The 22,102-nt window shown below is 35.3% G+C and overlaps 4 protein-coding genes across 7 annotated transcripts; 1 reads left to right on the top strand and 3 right to left on the bottom strand.

Moving 5' to 3' along the window:
* The first annotated feature begins 371 nt into the window (after window positions 1–371).
* On the top strand, window positions 372–12,806 carry LOC140965854 (helicase-like transcription factor CHR28). 3 transcript variants are annotated; one of them, XM_073426062.1, is made up of 12 exons: window positions 373–574; window positions 1,146–1,249; window positions 1,338–1,548; window positions 1,636–2,219; window positions 3,865–3,936; window positions 4,016–4,090; window positions 4,162–5,065; window positions 7,728–7,858; window positions 9,230–9,451; window positions 10,721–11,263; window positions 11,952–12,161; window positions 12,630–12,806. In XM_073426062.1, the coding sequence occupies exons 2-12, from the start codon at window positions 1,196–1,198 to the stop codon at window positions 12,741–12,743; spliced, it is 3,120 nt and encodes a 1,039-aa protein (XP_073282163.1). In that variant the 5' UTR covers window positions 373–574; window positions 1,146–1,195; the 3' UTR covers window positions 12,744–12,806. The 3 variants fall into 3 exon arrangements, with proteins under 3 accessions (XP_073282165.1, XP_073282163.1, XP_073282164.1); XM_073426063.1 differs by having other exon boundaries at window positions 373–565; XM_073426064.1 differs by lacking the exon at window positions 1,146–1,249 and having other exon boundaries at window positions 372–574.
* Window positions 12,807–13,469: 663 nt separating this feature from the next.
* LOC140965865 (protein FATTY ACID EXPORT 3, chloroplastic-like) lies at window positions 13,470–17,033 on the bottom strand. Of its 2 annotated transcripts, XM_073426083.1 has the most exons (7): window positions 16,711–17,033; window positions 15,637–16,024; window positions 15,350–15,517; window positions 14,742–14,788; window positions 14,587–14,624; window positions 14,174–14,281; window positions 13,470–13,836 (listed from the first exon to the last, which is right to left on the bottom strand). In XM_073426083.1, the coding sequence occupies exons 1-6, from the start codon at window positions 16,954–16,956 to the stop codon at window positions 14,191–14,193; spliced, it is 978 nt and encodes a 325-aa protein (XP_073282184.1). In that variant the 5' UTR covers window positions 16,957–17,033; the 3' UTR covers window positions 13,470–13,836; window positions 14,174–14,190. The 2 variants fall into 2 exon arrangements, with proteins under 2 accessions (XP_073282184.1, XP_073282183.1); XM_073426082.1 differs by lacking the exon at window positions 13,470–13,836 and having other exon boundaries at window positions 13,866–14,281; window positions 16,711–17,031.
* Window positions 17,034–18,062: 1,029 nt separating this feature from the next.
* LOC140965855 (RING-H2 finger protein ATL74-like) lies at window positions 18,063–18,554 on the bottom strand. Its single transcript, XM_073426065.1, has one exon. It carries the CDS (start codon window positions 18,552–18,554, stop codon window positions 18,063–18,065), a length of 492 nt encoding a protein of 163 aa, XP_073282166.1.
* A 778-nt stretch (window positions 18,555–19,332) lies between these two features.
* On the bottom strand, window positions 19,333–20,132 carry LOC140965862 (non-specific lipid-transfer protein 1-like). The gene is made up of 2 exons (XM_073426078.1): window positions 19,691–20,132; window positions 19,333–19,569 (listed from the first exon to the last, which is right to left on the bottom strand). Exons 1-2 carry the CDS (start codon window positions 20,062–20,064, stop codon window positions 19,560–19,562), a joined length of 384 nt encoding a protein of 127 aa, XP_073282179.1. The 5' UTR covers window positions 20,065–20,132; the 3' UTR covers window positions 19,333–19,559.
* Between the last annotated feature and the right edge of the window lie 1,970 nt (window positions 20,133–22,102).

The raw sequence follows: 22,102 nt of genomic DNA on the forward strand, positions 1-22,102 counted from the left end.
TACGTAAAAACTTAAACTAACTTTCAAAGTCATGTATATATAATTTCATTGATCGATTATATAAAAATGTTCTTTTTATCAAAATCTTGATCTTGTCGACTTTGGTAAGATTTTAATCTGAAATATTATTTACCAACAATCTAATTATTTTCCACGTGCTTGTAAAAAAGAAAGGAAGATGTATATGTGTATTTAGTTTTATTTTATATATAATAATAAATAATTTCTATAATATAGATAATAGACATATGAGATTTGTATATTTTTAATGTAATAATAAAGTTTACACATTAAACATTAATAATTACTATTTTTGTGTGTGTGTGTGTGTGTGTGTGAAATGACATTTGAAATATATATATATATGGAGGCAGACAATAAACAAAAAGTCTGACGGCTTGTCACTCTCAGAAAATCGCAGGACTCGAATTAAATTTTATACTGAGAGTCTTTCTTCCCCAACGTCCCATTAGGGTTTTTCTCTGCTATATTCAAACATACAACGCAGAAGTCGGAACCAGTATCGACATTCCCATTTCGCCAGTTCCACATCAATGCCGCAATGGTACTTCAGGTTTCTAATTCCTTCTTTCCCCGCCATATTTCTCACAATTATTTTTGTGTGTTTTTTTTTCTTGAATTGGAACTTAAAAAGCCACTCATTTGACGGAGTCCCAGATGAGATTTGTTATTGCTCGTGATAGATACTTTTCAGGGAAGTTCGGAAGTCAAGATAGAATTTTTGGGATGAATGTTGTGAATTCTGTGTTGAAGATAAAATTAATCTGCTTGATTATTTTCTTTCAATGATCAGTGTAGGTGTTTCCCTTCAAGACGCGTTTTTTTAAAATTTGTTTTTCATACATGTGGTTAAACCCTGGCGAACCATCTGTGGTTTCGGATGAACGCAGGCGTATCGCCTAAAGTAAATTAAATTTGTTAATTGCACCCGCTCTCGTCCTGGTTAAATTAGTTTCCATCCATTTTTATTTGTGTGTTACCTGTTTCATTTAATATTTATGTTCCTTTTCCCAATTTTTTGGCAGGTTCGACAGTGTTTTGGTATTTTTAGCAACACATCATGTCCTATTCTTTAAGATCATCTTTTTTTCAATGCTTTTGATCAAGTTTGCACACTTTGGCAGATTGTTGTCCATATGGATCCCATGGGTAGCTTTCTAGAGCTCAGTCAGAAATGTTCACCGTTTTTTGTGGAATACTTAGTGGTTTAAGACAAATTTCTTGCATTGTAAGTGAAACATTTTCCTCCAGATGGTAGTGTCATGATTGCCACTACCTGTCCTTAAATATTTGAGGTGTTTCTATGTGAAAAGTAGGTCTCTTCAGCATTTGGAAATTTTACAGAGGTGATAAGTACATCAGAAATGGCTTCATTGGATCCCATAGATATCAGTTCATCCGACAGTGACTCAGATTTACGGGAGATAGACAATTATAGAGAAGGGTCTCCTGTGATGGATAGTGCCTCTTCTGTAAATCATAGGGTACTTCCATCATGGGGATCTTCAAATCCTCCGCATTTGACGAGTAATAGCTGAATTGCTGCATGCAAATACCTTCACAGTATTATAGAAGTTGTATTATAAACTAAGTTTGCTTCAATGCAATTTACAGGTTACAATGGTCATTCTCGTCAAGATCGTTCTTCCTCCAAGAGGCAGGTTGTTAATGGAGAAACTTTCTCAAAACCCCATGAGGTTCATAGTTTTATGGAGACCGCTGGAGCTTCAAGTTCAACGATGGCTCGGGATGGGAATTTATACCAGTCTAATGGTTTAAACAATGCTGGTAGATTCAATACAAATCTTGAATTTCGTTCTTTTCCTGAATCCATGAAGAGAACACTTCCTGCATCCATCCAACCTTCCATATCGAGTGCGAGATCGAACAATTTAGTTAAGAATGTTGGTGGCAATCAAATTCATGAAACATATGGAAAATATTATCAACCTGCAACATGGTCAGATGTTTCAAATGGAAAGAACCATATGGTCGAAGATTTTCACCGGGGCGCCGTGAACGATTCATCATTGTATGAGAAAAGAGGAAATCGGCTATTACCTTCATCTTTGATGATTGGGAATTATTCTCCAACCCTTCAGGTTTTTAGTTCAAATGATTCCATGCATCAGACTGGGGTAGGTGAAGAAAGGACTCCTGGAGCTGATGAGAGATTTGTTTACCAAGCGGCTTTGCAGGTACTTTTTTGGCGTGTTTCCTTATTTCATATTTTTGGGTGATTGTTTGGTGTTTTATGTTTTGTTTTCCTTGATAATTTGATAGATATTTATCTTATGTGACTTTTGCATATAACTTTTTTCGATTTATTTTCACTTTCTTTATTCCCTTTTCTTGGCAGTGCTTTCTGAGGATTTATTTTTAGTTCATATTGTAGTGGTTCTAATTTTGAAGATTAAGAAGCTTAATAAATGACTTCACTCTCTATCTTCTTGTTATGTTTTCAACGAATAGAGACTAGACTCAAGAGAGGAATAGAAAACACATGTAAATATTGTAACTCAATCATGATTCTTGAGGGCCTATATCTGCTGACCATTGTTTCACCCTAGATCTAGGGTTACAACTCTTTTGTGTGGGAGTCTATGCTCTTCCTGGAGCTTTACTTCCCCTTCCCGATCAATTGACATGTTCCCCATCATATTCCTTTTTCAAAATTTCTTTTTGTTGTCCTTTTCTCTTTTCTATTTCTTCTTTGCTCCTCATTCTCTTTCTTCGGTTCTTATCTAACACTTCTTTATCGACCATGTTTGCTGTTTTTTTCCCAAATTGGATTGCCCCATTATTTCTTTTAACTCCATGGTGGAGTCATCCATATTTGGGCATATCCTGCTGGCACAAAATTCACTTATTCATTCAACTAATTGTATTTTCCATGAAATTTTTAGCTTTGTTTCCTGATGGTGCCAATTTGATCTTTTTGGCAAATAAATCCGTTTTCAGAAGCTGGTTGAAGCCTTTGACATCAGGGTGGTCGGTGGAAATGAAGGACTGTAGGATTAATTAGGATGAAAACTGAAATAAGGATCGAGAATTAGGCTGACAATATGGAAGGGTAATGTAAAATTGTTTTCAATCTTTTGTTTCAAACCATCAGCAGGCCTCTGTAGACTGTAACGCGGCCAGTATTTTGAAAACTGGATTGGATAGAATTTGTGGGTTTACGACATGGCTCGTATTTTTCCATTTCCAGAATTTTGGTGTTTTCCAAATGTTCTTCGCTATTATTTCGTTCATGCATACATTATAAATGCTTCAACATTTTATGATCAAGCTGATGAGAATTCAAATTATGGGGGTACCGAACTTTAAAATTTGTAATTTTGGAAAAATTGGAAATGGAGGTGGAAACATTTCTGATGAGACAGAACATTCACAAACTTTCCAGTGAAGATTGATTTTTGAAGGCAAGTCCGGTTTGCCGGTTTGTATCAGTCCAATCTGTACGCTATCTTGATGACTATTCTGGATTGAATGCGTACAGTTGCTAGTTGAACGTCCATATCCAGTTTCAAAACAATTGTCGTAATGGAAAAGTATTATTTGTTCTCTACTAGAATTAGACTCTGTGTGGGTTGCTACCGAAGGTACTTTGGTTACAATGTGGCAGTATCGAAGTTCTGTATAGTGTTTTCTATAATTCATTTTTTCAGGTAAATTCAGTAACTTGGACATTGGTCCTTTCTCTTTCTCTTATGTATTTTACTTTATTTCATGTTTACAACCAACCTATATTTTGAGAAAATTTTCTTGCAACTGTGTACCCAGCTTGAGACCCTATTCCATGTGATTGCTAAGTATGCTGGACTTATTATTTTCCTGCAGGATTTGCATCAACCCAAAGATGAAGCTGATTTACCTGCGGGAGTTATGTCTGTATCTCTGCTTAGGCACCAGGTCATTGTCTGCTTCTGTTAGACACCCTTTAATTGTGCTGTACAAATGTAGTTCTAAGCATAGGCCTTTTCTCTTGTAGAAAATTGCTTTGGCGTGGATGCTCAAGAAGGAATCATCTGATTTATGCTTGGGCGGAATTTTGGCTGATGATCAGGTCTGCGAGCTAGCCTTGCTGCTCACTTTTTTTTTCCGTAAAATATTTCTTACAAATTTTCCATTTTGCAGGGCCTTGGTAAGACTGTGTCCATGATTGCCCTCATATATGCGCAGAGATTTTTGGAGGGAAAATCTAAGCCCGAAGGCTCATGCAATACCCAAACTGAAGCCTTAAATTTGGACGACGACGATGAAAATAGGGACCCTGCACCTGATGAAACAATGCAGGCTATAGAAAATGAGGAATTTACTATACTTCCACAGACAAGTAACACAATAAAGGGATTTCACTGCAAGAGGCCGACAGCAGGTACATTGATTGTGTGTCCAGCTAGTGTTCTTCGACAATGGGCTCGGGAGCTGCATGAGAAAGTTACAGATAAAGCTAAACTGTCTGTTTTAATTTATCATGGAGGTAATAGGACTAAAAGTCCTGCATCATTAGCAAAATATGATGTGGTTTTGACCACGTATGCCATTGTATCCAATGAAGTTCCAAAACAACCTTTGGTTGAAGAGGACGACAACGAACCTAAAGATGGAGACATATATGGATTATCTTCTACAATTTCCATGGCAAAGAAACAAAAAAAGTTGTCAGCTAATAAGAGGTCCAAGAAGGGGAAAAAGGAAATCAATATTTCTGCTTTTGATAGTGATTGTGGTACACTAGCGAAGGTAAAATGGTCTAGGGTTATTTTGGATGAATCTCAAACAATAAAAAATCATAGAACTCAAGTGGCCAGGGCTTGCTGCAGCCTTAGAGCGAAGCGAAGATGGTGCTTATCTGGAACACCGATACAAAATTCAATAGATGAATTATTCAGCTACTTCAGATTTTTGAGATATGATCCATATGATAAGTATAAAACATTTGTCTCCTCGATTAAGGCCCTAATTTCAAGGGATTCAGCCAAAGGATACAAAAAGCTTCAGGTTGTTTTAAGAAATATCATGTTGCGTCGAACTAAAGGTGATTTTCAATTTCTTCTATCATTATTTATCCGTGAGATCGCTCTTTAATGTAACATAGTTTTGTACAACAATGTTTCTATCTTTTGACGACACACAGAGGTTTGCTAAAATGATATAGGGTACTGATATCAGTTTTTTCTTGTTTTATTTACATTAGAAAATATGTTCAGGGATGGATGGATGATATGATAGGTAGCAAAAGATTTGAAAGGATTTTTCATTTTTCAAATCATTCATGATTCAACACGGACCTATGAGTTTTTGACATTAATTTATTTATTTTGGGAAAGTTGGAGAGATTCTTAACTGTGATGTATATCAGGATCCTTCCTTTTTTTTAACACTAGAGCAGTACCCCACATATGAATTGATTCTATTGTGTAAGATGATATGTTTCATGGAAATTTAAAGTTTGGCTTGAATTTTCAGTTTCCTCTGTTTACTTTTTCCTCGTGAGGAATCTCATTCCTGTATTAAAAAAGTAACAGTTTACTGTAGGCGACTCTGTTTCCATTTTGGATCTTCCTTTTCTTGATGTAAATTTTTTTAGCAGTCTACTCAGAACTTATTTTCCTAAATCCTAAAATGATAAACAAAATAATTCGAGGTCATCCTAAAGAATGCCCAATAGTGGAAAAATGAAAGACAAGCTCGATATTTTTTGGCAAAACTGCCTTCTCACCTGTGAGGTTCTTTTTTAACACTAACCAACCAAGCCCTTTTTAGTTTATCCATTTCATTGTCTAATAGTTTTCAATCTCTTCAAGGCTTATATTTATCCAAACAACTGTTCCTTATTTGAAATTATACTTTGAATCATGAACATACTTTTAGCAGTTTAAGCTGCAACTTACATAATTTTTGAAGTTTTAGATGGCTTATTTTTCAGTTGTGTGTGTATGCTTGTGTGGTTCATTCTTATTCTCGAGTTTTCATTCAAAAGATGGTCATTATTTCCTTTGAATATGTATGATTCATCAAGGCAAGAGTCATGAAATTACAGTTGGTGCATCTTGGAAGTTGTATTCTTAATTAAAGTTTGAATTTGGGCATTCCTTTGGCCTTTTTGTTTAGAGTTGAGAATAAGCATTTGGCCATGTTTTGTTATAGTTAGAAGAAAAGAAGAAATGAATGCCATAGATTGTATAACATGTTTCTACAGTGAGCATCGTGTGCTCTATGGTTGTGCAACACCCAATTGCAACGAGGCTATTGATTTTAACTGTTTCACATTCAAGGTATTGAGATGTGGTGCAAATTGTTCATCGGTCGGTTCGGTTTTCGGTTTTTTATTTCGGTTTTTTCGGTTTTCAGTTTTAGAAATATATAATCCGATATCCGAACCATTTTTTTGGTTCGGTTCAATTTTCTACCAAAACGGTTCGGTTATTTCGGTCGGTTAATTCGGTTTTAGTATAATTATTTAAATTAATAATATAAATATATTGTAAAATATAATATGTTAACTTTCTACATGTTTTCTTAGTAAAATATTTAAATATAAGGTCTAAATTAATTAAACAAACAACAATCAACTAAAAATTGTTCAAAATAGTTCTTCATTCACTAAATATTATATCAAAATATATAATATCATAGTTGTCAAGGGCGCAAGGCGCACCGAGGCGCACACGGGCTCTGGAGCCTGAGGCGCAAGGGGCAAGGCGAGGCGCGCGCCTTACCGAAGCAAGGCGCACATTATTTATTTTTTAAAAAAATATATTTATCTTAGAATAATATATTAATATATTAAAATATGAAATAATTAAGTCACGACGTCACACAAAACAACAAATAATTAATAAGTTCATTATAATAAGTAACCCCATTAAAATTCTTAAATCATCCAAATCAAGTTCATCTTCTTCCATCGAATCATCAGAGTCCCTAGAACTGATACCTGAGCTTTCTTCAATAAATGGTTCTTGGCCTTTCTCTTATTCACGCTGTAACGTTGGTTTCTGTAATTCTGTTGCAGTCTGCACACTTCTGTCGCCTCATGATATTTAATTTGTTAACTGGGCTGCTAGGGTTTAAGGTTGTGTTGGGCGGCCTTTTACATTTTAAGTTAATATTAAAAAAAAAACAGAGAAGTTGCATTTGAATTTAAAAAAAAAGGCAATCTCAGGTGTGCCTAAGGCGCGCCCGAGAGCCCTTCCAAGGCGAGCCGAGGCGCGCGCCTGGGCTCGCCTTTGTAAATCGTTGCGCCCGGGATTTCCCGAGGCGCAATGCCCGCGCCTGGTAGGCGAGAGGCGCTCGCCTTTGACAACTATGTATAATATAAATAAAAATATAAAAAAATTATTAATTTAATGATTTTTCGGTTTGTTCGGTTTTGTCATATATAATCCGAAACCAAAACAAATAAATTTCAGTTTTAACATTTATATCCAAATTTCAAAATTTTGTTCGGTTTTCGGTTTTTTCGGTTTTATCCGAAATTTGAACACCCCTACTCTGTGGTGCTTGATTAGTTTTTTTTATCAGATCTTATTTCTTTTGATTTTTTTAAACTTCATGGTTTGTCATTATTAGTCAAAATAGTTAATTTCATGTTGTGTTTGATGAACATGCACCCTTAAATGGTCATGGTTGATTTCACATTTGTAGAATATTTTATATTGTCTGATGCTAATAATCCTTTTTTTTTTGTGGCTTAGGCACATTTATTGATGGCAAGCCTATCATCACCCTGCCACCCAAAAAAGTACACTTAAAGAGGGTGGACTTTGCATCAGAAGAAAGGAATTTCTATAGCAAACTTGAAGCAGATTCACGCAAGCAATTTAAGGTTCCTCTTCCTTTGTGGGACTCATGTTTATTTCACTGTGTTTGTGTGCATCTCTCATCCACTTTTCCAGTTTCCATTCAGTTGTAAATGGATGTATTGACGTGATTCTGTTGATGTTTACTACTTGATTTGTGGCCAATGTCAGCAATTATTGTTATTCTTGTCTCTGTTTTGGTGCTTTATTAATCATCCCTTACTCATTTTCGCTTTAGTTTCCTCCCCTCTGATAATTGTTACCAGTTCTCTTTAAAACTATCGCGATAGCTTCTCTCTGTCTTCATTGTAGAACAAATTATCTGGGAATACCATAGAGTCTATTGCTCTGGATATCTTTTATGTTTCTATTTTATTGGATTATGTGGAATGGAGTTTTTTTATGTTTATATATTTGCCTCTGGCATGTTGGGGAGGGGGGGGGGGGTATCCATGTTATTAACTGAATTACTGAAGTAATTTAATCAGTTGTTGACAATGTTCCTTGTGTGGCTATAGGTACACAACTAGGCATGTAGACAGTAATTTGTGAATGGGATGGGAATTCTTATGTTATTATATTGCTACATTATGGTCTAAAATGTCCTGGGCCTATCTGCCAAATATTCTTTTATGATGGGCATCATTATCTTAAAGAAGTGGTGCTTGTATATAATGGAATTAGCCACTCATAGGTCCTAATCCGTTATAATAAGCTGCTGTTGATGATCCCCTTGTAACTAACTATCTTGCTTCATTTCTGGGTCACAATAATGAGTTTACCATTAAAATTCATTTTAATTCTGATATTTTGTAACTCTCTCTGTTGGTTAAATGCCATGTGAAATTATTGGTTTCAGCTTGTAGAATTGTGTTTTGCTTCTAATATGAATAAATTTATGGAATAAAATAGGATTACTGGTCATCAGACTAACCATACCTTTTGACCAGCCGTTGTTAACGATGAATAAGAGAGCCTATCAACTAATTGATAGAATGCTATAGGTTGATAGGAAGACAAAGCTGGTAGTGTGTCTTTTTACGAACCAATAGGGTAATTTATACACTTTCCTCTGTGTCTACTGGAAATAACTTTGCTCATTAGACATAAGTAGATAGAACATTGAGGTTGGTGCTAGAGAACCTGTGGTCCTTTCATTGATAACAAGAGCACAAGCTCCTGGAGATTGTGGTGCCATGGGACAAATTTTAGGACAAGTGTGTCAAATCTTTTACTTGCCATGATTTTAAATTCAGAGTCCTTTTTCTGATCGTGGTCGTTAATTAAATCTATGGTTTGTTTATGCTTTTCACTTGTATCTTTTACTTGATGGTGAATTAATGACATTTAGTTTTATGATTGATAAAAAGTTTGGATCTAAAATATGTAATTTTCAGGCTTATGCTGCTGCTGGCACATTGAATCAAAATTATGCGAATATTCTACTGCTGCTTCTCCGACTTCGTCAAGCATGTGACCATCCATTACTTGTCAAAGGGTTCTGTTCTGATCCTGTTGGAGAAATTTCCTCTGAGATGGCCCAGTCACTTCCGAGGGAGTTACTTGTTAATTTATATAAATTACTGGAAGATTCTTTGGCCATATGTCTTGCATGCACAGTATGATAGCTCTCATTTAAGACCTTTTTTGTTGCAAACATATGAACCTGGTTCATCTCATGCGATCATTTTCACGGATCACCAAAACCATTTAATCTTGCTTGTTACTGAACCTTAAGGAAGTCTTCAACGATATTGTTATTCATAAAACCGATGGCTTGCTACTGTTAATCTTGATGAATATGGTTGAGAATGGTGCGGTCTTAAATAAGACTCCATGTAGAATCCTTAAATGTTGTGGTTTCTGGTCCCATGCATAATCTTCGAAATAAGAAGGAAATGGAATTATTGAGAGTTTGTAATTTCTGATGGAAAGCTTTAGAATCTATTGCAGGGGGAAAACACATTGAAGTTTCTCGCCAAATTTGGAAGTGCAAAAATGAACTTTGTGTTCTATTAGAGGCCCATTTTTAGTGGAGACGTCTCAATTGGTTTCTGTATTTATGTAGCAGAAATCTATTCAAGGAAATCTCACACGAGAAATACAAAAACATGTATAATCTTACAAGTAAATAGGAAGCTCTAATGTTTTGATCCTGTGATAGTCTTGCATAGATTATTATCTAGATAGAGGCAAAACTTTTAGAAAATCTCAACCTTGTTCATTGGGGGTTGATCACGGTGGTTGATTTATCTTTCCTTCATAAATCAAGATATTTGTTGACCCCCTGATCTTCATTTAATTTACTATTTTCTTTGTGCTTCCCTGACCAACTGATCATATTTTCTCGATTGCTCAAATACTAGAGGTGACCTCTTTGGTGGAGATTTGAGTAAAAACTTGAGTTGATTTGTAGATTTGATGTATTGGAAAATGTCATAACGGATGTCTATTTTTCACTTTTTTTATGGAGGCTGGGCTGTATATATTGTTGAGATTGTTAAAGGATGTCTATTCAATTCTTTCTTTATGCTTGTCAAGTAGTGAGTTTTATGAGTTTTGTATAATGGTCCTGCTGGTATCACTTGTTAGAGTTGCTTGATTTATAGTCTAGTGTCTACAGCGTCAATCATGTTAGTTGTTGGGAACTGTTTGTTGGATAATACCACTGTCAATGCATGCTTGTTGGGTTCTTCTCATCATGCAAAGGGTAGGGGTAGCAATATGGTTTTGGTGGTTGTGATAGTTAAAATTACCACTGTAACGGTTACATGAGTGATGAAAAATTTATCCATGACAACTTTCGCTTGAAGATTTTTTATTTCAGGTAAGCTATATGTTAACTACAAAAGGCTAAAGTATTTTTTGAATGATTTATTATTTTACAGGATACTCCTGAAAATGCAATTGTCACAATGTGCGGGCATGTTTTCTGTTATCAGTGTGTCTCAGATCATTTGACAGGGGAAGATAATACCTGTCCAGCCCCAGCATGCAAAGAACAACTTGGTGCGGATCTTGTTTATTCCCGAGCTACTTTACGGAGATGTTTATCTGATGATATTGACAGTGATTCCGCTGTTTCATATGAAATGGGTGAGAAATCTAAGGTTCTGCAGACTGACTACATATCTTCTAAAATCAGATCTGCTCTGGAAATTCTCAAGTCACATTGCATTTCTAAAAGTCATAGGTCGAAGTCATCCGATTTGGTTACATTTGAGGGAGATGCTTTATCTTCAAGTGGTGTTTACTTAGATTCCGAGAGTGAAGAACCTGAAAAGGCCATTGTGTTTTCCCAGTGGACTAGCATGTTGGACTTAGTGGAGATATCACTGAAGAACTCCTATATAAATTTCCGCAGGCTTGATGGTACAATGTCAATAGCTGCTAGAGACAAGGCTGTCAAAGATTTCAACACTGATCCAGAGGTTGGATTTTGATCTCCATGTAACTCATTTTCTTGCTAATTAAATTAAGTGTATTTTTCTGAGGTGTGTGGACGTCTTCCATTCTTATTGTCTTCAGTGGTATCTGATTGAAGATATAGTTGCTGAATTTCATGTTGCAGGTTCTTGTCAAACTTTTTTACATCATCATTCAGAAATGTGGTATTTCTGATCAGCAAGTTGCGCCTACTTACACACTTGTGTCTAGTGTTAGCATTTATTTATTAAATGATATAAAGTCGGGTTAGAAAATCCCCATGTAGGATACAATTTCCCATTGGATACAAAGGATTAAAGTTCTATGTTTGTGTTTGACAAACCGCTTGACATATTTTTTTTAGTTGATTCATTACCGCAATTTCTAATTCCAAGCATTAGCTAGTTAGTAGATAAGAATTCAAACAGTGATAAAAAGAGTTAAGCAAGGAGTTACTTCTTCATTCCAAAATTGAGCTTGAAACATTTCTCAACTACAGAGTAATGTGACTGACTTAAGTTGGAAAGTCCGCCCTTCATCAGTCTTTTTGCCCACTAAATCTTAATCATTAGTACCCTAATCACGTGTTATATGGTTTCTTGATTATTAAATCAGTCATGGATTGTGTCAGAATAATTCCTCAGTCATTACCTCTGGTCAATGAACTCCTGTTTGATATAAATTTATCCGCAGGTGGATGTCATGTTGATGTCTCTAAAAGCTGGAAATCTTGGCCTGAACATGGTTGCTGCTAGCCGTGTAATTCTTTTGGATCTTTGGTGGAATCCGACTACAGAAGATCAGGCTGTTGATCGTGCACATCGGATAGGGCAGACACGTCCTGTTACAGTATCAAGGTTAACTGTCAAGGACACTGTTGAAGATCGCATTTTGTCTCTTCAGGTATCCTCACATCTAATATTTTTAAAATTGTTTATTGGTTATTATTTATTTATTGAGCCTGAGGTTGTAATGTCTGATTGAGCCTGGGTGGAATGAACACCTTGACAAGGTTACTCTGGGCTATGAATTCGCCCCTGTTTAGGTGCTTTTCATACTCTTGCCTGGAACCCAAATGTGAATGGTGGTTGTTGGCTTGTTTGTTACGTTGGAGTTTATTCTGGTTGGCCACATTTGAGATCCAATATTTTGTATATCACCTGAAGTTTCATATTTGATGGAGACAAGACAATGCTGAAATAATCGGTTTTTGTGTTTGGAAATCGATTTCCTTCTCAGTGAGATTGTTGAGCTTTGTTTTCAGGACTTGAAAGATTTGAGTTAAATGAGTGGATGCAAAGTTTAAGGACAATAATGGTGAATTGATACCGTATTTTACTCTTGCTAAAATTCTGTTTATTTATGCTTCAGGAAGACAAGAGAAAGATGGTTGCGTCTGCTTTTGGTGAAGATCAAAGTGGCGTGTCTGGTAGTCGCCTCACGGTCGAAGATCTCAGATTTTTATTCGAGGGCTCTGGACGCTGACAAATATGAAATATATAGATACAAAAAATGACCGTAGAATTAAAGTCTTGGTGGCGTGGCAGCTGCATTACATGATTTTGTACAAAATATGCTAATGTCAAAAGTATGTCAAGGTCCGCATGTTTTGTTCTGCACATCGACTAAATTAAAGATTTCTAACCTGTAAATATCCTCATCGCCATCTTTCCACTGTAATCTTATTTTATTTATTATGTTAATTGCATTTATATATAACCTCCCAATATTATTATTTCTAAAACATTTTCCTAATCTCCATAACTTAAAGCTTAAAATTGATTATTACTATTCATCTAAATCTATTTTCATCGGGTCAGCTTTGACTGATGTTCCGCTATGGTGCAAGATTTATTCATTGATGCAAAGAACCTCAAATTCTGTTGTTGATATTGATCTTTGCGTTAAAGACGAGCCGAGAAAGAAAACGGTACATATATTTTTTTAAAAAACGAAAGAACACGTTCTTATTTATTTATTTTTTACTGTTAATTGTCGCTTACGCTGGTACGTATATGAATTGTATCTGAAGGAGAATGGTTGGCATAAATCTTTGATTGAGGTGGGATTATGTAGATGCTCTATCAGTTTTAATTGCTCGCTTGTCTACAAATGTCCTGTCTTGTTTACCTGTAAATATTGTCATGACACGTATCTCTCATGCAGAGAGACATGGACTCAGAGAATAGGGATACAGTGGCGAAATATATACCATAGAACGATAATCATGAATTACCTACCCAGTCAATCGACTCATCGTAATTGGAACTTCGAGAGAGAGGATAAAATAGATCATCTTTGCTGCAGGCAACATTCTTGTACATTATGGAACTTACATACACGGTACCTTTCTTGAACTTCCCCTAGTTTGGGAAAAATTTTTATCGGATAGCTGTATATATCGATGTAAATGTTATTCTGAGCATTGAGTTCGAGTCGAGGAGCTTCATATGATGCAGAGTTCTGAACTTTTTCTATGTTTTATTCTTGCAGTTACGAATACACTCCATTATGAACAGCTTTGATGCAAAGAAAGAAGTCCAATGGGATCAAGGAGTCTTTTGGACTCCCATCAAATCTGCGCTAAGATAGTAAATTAAATCACAGTAAAATATCGAACTCATTACACTTAGTACAAGCATTAAAAAAGGTATTGAGGTCATTACAAGCTGGAACAGAGATAGGACACACTCCATTATACACAAAACAAGTATTTGGAAATAAGGTCTATGTTGGTTTGCGTCTGTCTCCTTGTTAAGTAAATCAGTCAGAACACCAGAAACAGTTGGATTCCCTATTTTCTATGTTATCTAAATTGCAAGCTCTCACCCAGAAATTTGATTTATACAGCCTAATTAAGTGCTACCGTCCATTGGATTTAAAGAGACTTCGATGCAAGATGCAAAATTAGTCACCTCTGTATGAAGATTAATTAATCCTGTAACCTTGCTTCTGAATTAGGTTCCCTCGGCTGACCTCTATCTCTGATGATCCTGTAGAGATAGAATGCAGCTACTCCACCACTGCACATGACATGTCATTGTAAGAACACAGATTGACCAATGTTTGGTCATCCTTCAACAGAGCAGAAAGGTACAACGTGCACGATGCATGCTCTTTCGTCATTCATTATAAACAACACAACCCATCCCCCAGGTCCACACATTTACAGCCTCGTACCACTATATCTCATAAAAAAGTATTTCATGTTCAAAAGGTAGGGATATGTATATCAGAGTGCAGAATATAAAACTACTGGTTAATCAAGTAAACTGACAGAGAAGGAAATTATGATGATCACAATTCAGAATTTCAGAGAACAAGAGACCTGACAATGGTTGTGAAAAAGTTGAATATATATGGCCGCTGCAAAGAGCACAAATGAATGATGTTTAGAGCAATAAAATAACATCGCTTATAAATTCATCAATTAGACAACAAGAACAATAGACAGCCTCTCATGACTGAGAAAACACAACTTACCATAGACAACAAGAGCAATTGTCTCAGAAATAATATAGTAGCAATTGCTGCACCAACAACAGATCCAAAATCACATCAAGAATTGCATTAGTAAAGTCTATTCCAATTTTAGAAAGCACTCAATCAGACAAGGTTATTCTGAATAAAGATGATTCCTTCCAATAAACAGCCAAATCATGGGATACTTTGACAGATCCATAATTTTTTCCTTGTATAATAAAACTATGGATTCTTAATGTAATTTAAACACAAGCAGACAACAACATGCACAGTACAAAAAATCTTAAAGAGGCAAATGATGTGATGCAATATAAAACTAAAATACAAAGTTGACAGATTAAACAAGAACTAATGCCTAATAGATATAAGGTATGAGCATGTGTCCATCAAAACATCTTTCGCAGAAAAAGTTTGAAAGTTAAGGATCTTATATGAATGACTGTCTTTTGATGATTAAGAAGTTTTTAGGCAACAAGTCACAAGTGTAATACTGTAACTACGAGCATAATTTTCAATATCAATGAACAGATAGCTAGCTGAGGAAAAGTAACTGTCATCAATACAGAGAAAATTGGAATAAGTGTACAAATTTCCTTTGGAATACAAACCTGCTTGCCCTTTCAAAACTAAAGGTGCTGAATCCCCCTTCTTCCAAGATTTCAAACTTGATATACTCAACGCCAAAAGAGTACCGCCAAGTATAATACCAAACCTGATGGCAGGTATACTTCCGGTGAGCATGAAAGAAAGAAAGCCTCCAAAAGAAAGAACAGCACCTGGAAAGTATAAGTAGGATAAGAACACTAGAATATTTTAGCCTGTATGACTTTTCGCATCAGTTTAAAAGTCAATTTCGACAGAGTAGATGCAAGCAAACACTTTTTGCTCAACATACCATAAGGTATTCCAACGTAGAAGTCCCGCACTTTAGAGACATCATTCAACTCATCGTGAGATGAAGTAAAGGTGTCAACAATATCCTTGACAGGCTCCGGGTAATTATCTGCAGCTGTGGCAAAGTATTCTTTGCTTTCTTCAGTAATTTCTTTTGCAATGACACTCAGATCCTGACTTGCTTTTTCAGCTTGAATTTTCAATTTTCCAGAAGTTTCATGTAATAAAATCATAGCCTTTTCACTATAAAATTTATATGCTTCTTTTGAGACACTCTGCAATTTTAAGGATTGTTCTTTAAAAGATTTGAGCATCTGCTGCCATGCCACATGTGATTCTTCAGCTCCCACTTTCAAACCCTCATCCTCTATGCCAATATCCGAAGGCTTCTGAAAACAAATTACATTGAAATAATCAATTATATGATTCAAAAAGCATTTTATGTACAAAAAAAAACGTAGTATTGCACACTTGTACGACACACAAGAAAAAAACATTTTTCCCATGTAATATGAAACTAGAAAAGAAGCACATCCCTGGAAGCATTAATAAAACTGAAGTTAGGATCGCCCAACTCCAAAGCCAGAGTTCCACAGAACAAGAGAAACCGATATAAAGTCAACCTTGGGAAATTACACATTCCTTTCTTAGTTGCGTTGTTTCTCAAACCGTCTCAAGCTAACCAAGTTGTCTCCTCAAAACATGAAACGAATGTAAGCATCAAATCTAAACGCAAACAACAAATCTTGCACAAATCCTTTATCAGTAAAATTCAATTAATTGTCAGGGGCACAGAAGGTGATGCGCAGAAAGAAATTAAGTACAAGACTGCCATCAATGACCCCCAAACACCACTCAAACAAAACGAAAGGAAAAATAAAATCAAGAACTAGACAAATTAGTCTGAAAATGTTATGGTAGCACTTGCTACAATCCGTAAAACTAGAAGCACAAAACAGAGCTTACAAGGGTCAAGCAATCAACATTGCACATGTTCCCGTCCTTTGTACATTGCATAAAGTTAAAAACTCCCAAATAGATGATAAAAGTAAAAATTAATTAAAAGATACGTCACCGAATCCTCATGAGAAACGGCAGACACGAGCATCGAGCGATTCCCAAAAATCCGGCGGCCCAACGGTGAGAAATTGGGGGAGAAGCCTCCAGGAGCAGGCGGCGAAATGGAAAGTCTACAGCCAGTGGTGGTTTTGAGGAAAGATTGAAACCCCAGGGAGGCGGAGGGCGGTGGAGAGAGTGTCATAGAAGCGGAGGCTGCGTTGTAGCTAGGGTTTGGTAGTGTGGTTGGCTCCAAAATTGCCATCGCTGATGATTTCGTGCAGCGATATATGTATTATGGGAATTAGGCTTAGGCGTAAATACCAAGAATCAGGTGTGTGTGTCCCCACGGAATCTGGTTGGTGGGTTGGCTGCATCCATCCATTCAAAACCTAAATAAAACTTCTTGGATTAAGAATTCTTGAAAATAACATAAATTATTTGATATCAAAATCTTAAATTTAAATAAATTATAACACAATCTTTTCTCCCTCAAAAAACAAAAGAACATGAAAAGTATTATAATATATAAAAATTTTGTTGTAAAATTACAATGTAAAAAAATCCTACTTAATATTAAGATTTGGAAAGATTTTTGAAAGTGTTTCCCACCTTGGATATATTCTACACCATGAAACAAGTAATGTATGGTTTAACGGACAGGGCAAGCGAGGGATATATGCTCGGAGCTCTAAGGCAACTTGTCATTCCCACTTTCGATTAAGGTAATAAGATTTACAATGTAATAATAACAATAACATGTTATGTGCATTTTGTGTCAAGATTTAACCACTATAACAAAATCAAGAGTCAAGGGCCTGAAATACTGCAAAACATATTCAGATTAAATTATCGTTATTGGTTAAGTGGGCTCTAAACTTGAAAATTTTCAGATTATTATGTTTAGAAATGTTAAAAATAGCAATTTTTAAAGATATATANCTAAGGTGTCCTTTAGGAGTAAAAGTGGGCTACGCGGATGGGCTTCCAACCAGAATCCAGTCAGGCTGAAATTTTTTTTACCCCACGCTTCTGGGGATCAGAGAGAGAAATGCATGCCGTGTTTGACTAATTTGTGCTTCAATAATGGAAATGATTCATTCACGACATAGACTACAAATTTAAGATTATCACATGGAAATTAAAATTTGATTGGACATAGGAGAAATAATAAGATACTAATTAATATCATTTTTTATATTTTAAAAACCTTAAAAGTTCGAGTGAATCAGATAAGATTAAAATTGCATATTAAATTTTCTGATCCGTCTATAAACGGAATACAAAATCTAAGATTGTTGCTTAGCTTTTAAAGATATAAACTTGTAGGATTGCGTTAATATACTTCTCCTCAGATGCTGCTGTGTCTAGCTAGGGCAGCTCCACCTCCAGCAATGACGCTCGACAATTGGGGCAGGACGAATGCGACAGTAGCCACGTATCTATGCACCCCACATGAAACCCATGGCCGCATTTCGGCAGAACCCGGACCCTCTCCCCATCCATAAACTCCCCCAAACAAATCGGGCACTCGCTACTCGTCGAAATCCCACCAGGCGATCGGTACACGGCCACGGGTATCCGGCTCAGCGCGCGCTTCTTCAGCCCTGTGCAGGCAGCAGATTGTTGGGTTGAGCTACGGTCAATCAACTGCCGCATGCCACATCTAACGATTAAGTTCAACCCGAGAGCGAATAATAAAGCGAAAAACAACACCGCCAGGATGATCAACATGCTAGTATCGAAATCTTCTTCCGAGCTTCCATCCCCGGAGTAATTAATGTTTGAAGGATTGGTGTTATCCGTGCGGTTGATCCGGCCTGCCTCCTCCATCAGGCGTCGATGAGATTGAGCTATCGCCATCCAGAAGCAGCAGAAACTTAATTATTGTTTGTGATGTATGAATGAATCTAGCTAGTGGCCGGCCATGCATAATATTCAGTACAGTTTCAGAACGCAGTGTTCATATACTTATAAATATTATCATCATTTTTTTATTATGTTAAATAAATATTAGTTAGTTATTTAATTTCTAAATACACATTTTAACCAAATTTTATTTATTTATTTTTGATTAGTTGATTCGGCCATGATATTATATTTTGAGTATGATATTGAAGATAAAACAAATAATTAGTTTGAACAAATTTGGTGGTAGCTGACCAGCCCTCACTAATTCCATTAGAAAGTATTTTTTAAAATATCATCTCTTTAATAAAATGATCAATGCATCAAATGTTGTAGCAGAGATACCCAAGTCTCCGTTATTGGTGGTTGGTCACCCAAATTTGCCCCACGTGTGTGTGTGTGTGTGTGTGTTATGGATTAAATATATCTACGTACGTNATTCTGGTGACAATTTGTCCTGCTTTAATATAACCTTTACTTTATAAATATTATTATGATGAAAAATAATAATTTTATAATATTGCATAATATATGTTTGATGACCCAGCCATGTCATGCATTAATTTTATATATTTTTGGTTTATTTGGGAAAACTTATGTGGGTATCACCATTTTTCTCCTGAAGCACGTGCACGTACGGGAAATCGACAAATTAATTAATAAGGCCAGCTTATACTACTTATATATATAATGCACGCATTTAAAAATGATAATCTGCAAAAGGAGAGGCAGATACAAAGCTGAAAAGTACAATATCTTCACTAAATAGGCAGATTAATTAAATCCCCTAATTAGCAACAGTTGAGTACTAGCTTATTCAAATCAACCTTAAATTACTGCTTAATAGTACTAACTAAAAGTTCTTATTCATATGGCATGCACAGCTACGTACGTCCCATTAGATTTGCTTCAAACAGATCATTTGTGCTAATTAAGGGAAGATCTTCGTTCTAACATTGTTTAGCTCACCCTGCAATGCAAAGCAACAGTAAATATATTAGAAATGTAAAGAAATATGATTAGAACAAGTGGAAGCTGGCAAACAAACACATATATGTATATATATTTTGTATAAATCCATATATATGTACTTGGAGCAGTCAGTGGATGGGCTGATGACATAGGGAACAGAGACGCCACATTTTCCAGGGAGCGCCTCGGCGTTAGTAATCATGCCCGGGGTGGCAGATCCAACAAGAGATTTCAAGCACGTGCAGACAGCCTGGCGGTCCTCTTTGGTGGTGGCAGAGTTGAAGACAGACTTTACACCGTTGCAGCACTGCGTCGATGGCGAACCTCCAACCAGAACAAAGTTGAGGCATGGAGTCACAGAGTTCAACACCGAGTTGCATGAAATCGCTGCCTCCGCTGTAGGGGGCGGAGCAATTAGAGCCACCGCGATCACAAGAAATAGTGCAACCCACATTGGCTTCAACGACGTCGTCCTTGCCGAAAAGATTGCCATTGAGATGATGAAAGGAGGCCGAATTCGGCGAGGGAAGAATGGAGTTTTTGAATAGGTTAATTTTCTTTGTTACGAAGTGTGTATTTATAGTGTGCTTACGAATAGCTTTGGGAGAAATTAATGAATCAGTCAATATTTTGTTGGCCGACAGTTTGGTTTTATTCATGACATTTCATGTGTGTTAGGCACTGGACCACATATATTATATAGAATAAAATTTCTGAGATAAAAATTGAATAAAAATAATTATAATTTCAATTACATAGAAAAGTTGTTTCTGGAAATTAGGAAATGTAAAAATTTCTAGTGCATTTATAAAATTAAAATATGCTCAATGAACTAACCTTAAAGTTATAGCAAAATAGTACCACCTACTTATTTATCCAAATTGACACTTAATTGAGAAAATAATATAATATAATGTGTCTTTGATAGTAAATTTTATCTTTCTATATATATCAGAGATTTTTTAATTAATTGTTTTCCAATTTGTGAAACTTGAGATGAAATACACACACTTTGTGTCATTTGGTTGTTTTTTATTCACGAAAATGTCACTCATTTTTGTAAAATAATAAAATTGATGTACCTATTACATTTATTGATGACTACTTGTTCACGAGAATGCTACATTTTTTTTAAATTTTACCGTTTATTTTTCTTTTCTTTTTTTCTTTTGTTAACAACAAACGAACTGTTGCGTGCGCCTAAGTACTAGTATTTTTATTCAAGATTAGTTTCTTAATTAAATTTATCCAAAACATATCTACGTGGAGTCCCTTCCATATTAAATTGTAGATAATATCAAATTAAATATATACGACGAAATAGAAAAACGAGCGAGTTACGTGCTACACTTGGAATAAAACAATCAAACGAGATACGTAAAACGAAAACACGAAGTTCATGTGGAAAACACAAACATATGCACCCAACATTTAATCAAATACGGCATACTGCACGAAAATCACACGCACTTGGTTTTGCAAAATTTTCAAATTTTTGTATATTAATTGCAAAATTCGATTTCTATTGTGTCTCAACTTTGAAAATTAAGTACTGCGAGTCATTTTCGTGCAGTATATACCATTTCCCATATAAGTTCATAAACGTTCACCGTATCTAATTTAAGCTGTATCGGAACTTGGGGAAGGTGAAACAGGAGGACATTTAATTGACAACCATTAAAGCTATTGAAACAAATGAATAAATTGAGAGGCTGATTGATGATTAGATCGAGGTTGGGAATTAATTTTTCAACCCACATAAAAGTTTAGCTATTTGTCTCATTGTGATTTTGATTCTCTATGTTGTCAAACTCAGTCTCTTGTCTTTGATTTTTACACGTCACATCAACACTTCTGATAAACACAAAAATTAAAATTTTTCAAAAAAAATTAATCGAAAATTACAGAAATTGAATTTGATAATATAGAAGATCAAAATCATAAAATATTAAAAAAGCAAATATACATAACCAAAAAAAAAAATTTCAATTTACTATATGATAATTTTCTCGGTTAGATAACCCAAACTGAGAAAACCCCAAATTAGTTATATGTCCAATATTATATATATATATACACACACACACAAGTAATTTAAGTTTCTTTCTGTTTATTAATGTGAGCGGTGAACGCTTTCTATACTTTCAAGCCTTGATATTATATACTAAACATATATTTTTTTATTTTTCTGGGAACATCATCATATGCTACAATTCGGGTTCGATCGAGGTCGCATAGAAAATTAAAGAGTAGATTGAGTTCAATCGTTCAATAATTCGAAAATTAAAGAGTAGATTGAGTTCAATCGTTCAATATTTTGAATTCAGATTTGGTTTGTGTTATATATAATTATATATTGTAATTAAAATGAGTTTCTCGTGTACATATGAATGAATTTTTATTAATGTATGAGAACTTCAAGTATATAGCAAGTGTTTATTTAACTCCGCAAATGTATATTTGTATATAAATATCCATTTTTTGTCAATAATACTTTTCGTTAAATTTTGCTTATAAAGTTTCTGTCATTT

The sequence above is a fragment of the Primulina huaijiensis genome, unplaced genomic scaffold (genome assembly GCF_012295235.1).
Source record: "Primulina huaijiensis isolate GDHJ02 unplaced genomic scaffold, ASM1229523v2 scaffold15321_ERROPOS2250371, whole genome shotgun sequence".
NCBI lineage: Eukaryota > Viridiplantae > Streptophyta > Magnoliopsida > Lamiales > Gesneriaceae > Primulina > Primulina huaijiensis.

Excerpts from the sequence above, each read along its gene's own strand:
- LOC140965854 (XM_073426062.1), top strand. The coding sequence starts at position 1,196 with ATGTTCACCGTTTTTTGTGGAATACTTAGTGGTTTAAGACAAATTTCT. Across the intron at positions 5,066-7,727 it reads CATGTTGCGTCGAACTAAAG|GCACATTTATTGATGGCAAG; the intron begins GTGATTTTCAAT and ends TTTGTGGCTTAG. Across the intron at positions 9,452-10,720 it reads CCATATGTCTTGCATGCACA|GATACTCCTGAAAATGCAAT; the intron begins GTATGATAGCTC and ends ATTATTTTACAG.
- LOC140965865 (XM_073426083.1), bottom strand. The coding sequence starts at position 16,956 with ATGGCAATTTTGGAGCCAACCACACTACCAAACCCTAGCTACAACGCA. Across the intron at positions 16,025-16,710 it reads CCGTTTCTCATGAGGATTCG|AAGCCTTCGGATATTGGCAT; the intron begins GTGACGTATCTT and ends ATTTGTTTTCAG. Across the intron at positions 14,282-14,586 it reads TTTTTCACAACCATTGTCAG|TGGTGGAGTAGCTGCATTCT; the intron begins GTCTCTTGTTCT and ends TGTCATGTGCAG.
- LOC140965855 (XM_073426065.1), bottom strand. The coding sequence starts at position 18,554 with ATGGCGATAGCTCAATCTCATCGACGCCTGATGGAGGAGGCAGGCCGG.
- LOC140965862 (XM_073426078.1), bottom strand. The coding sequence starts at position 20,064 with ATGGCAATCTTTTCGGCAAGGACGACGTCGTTGAAGCCAATGTGGGTT.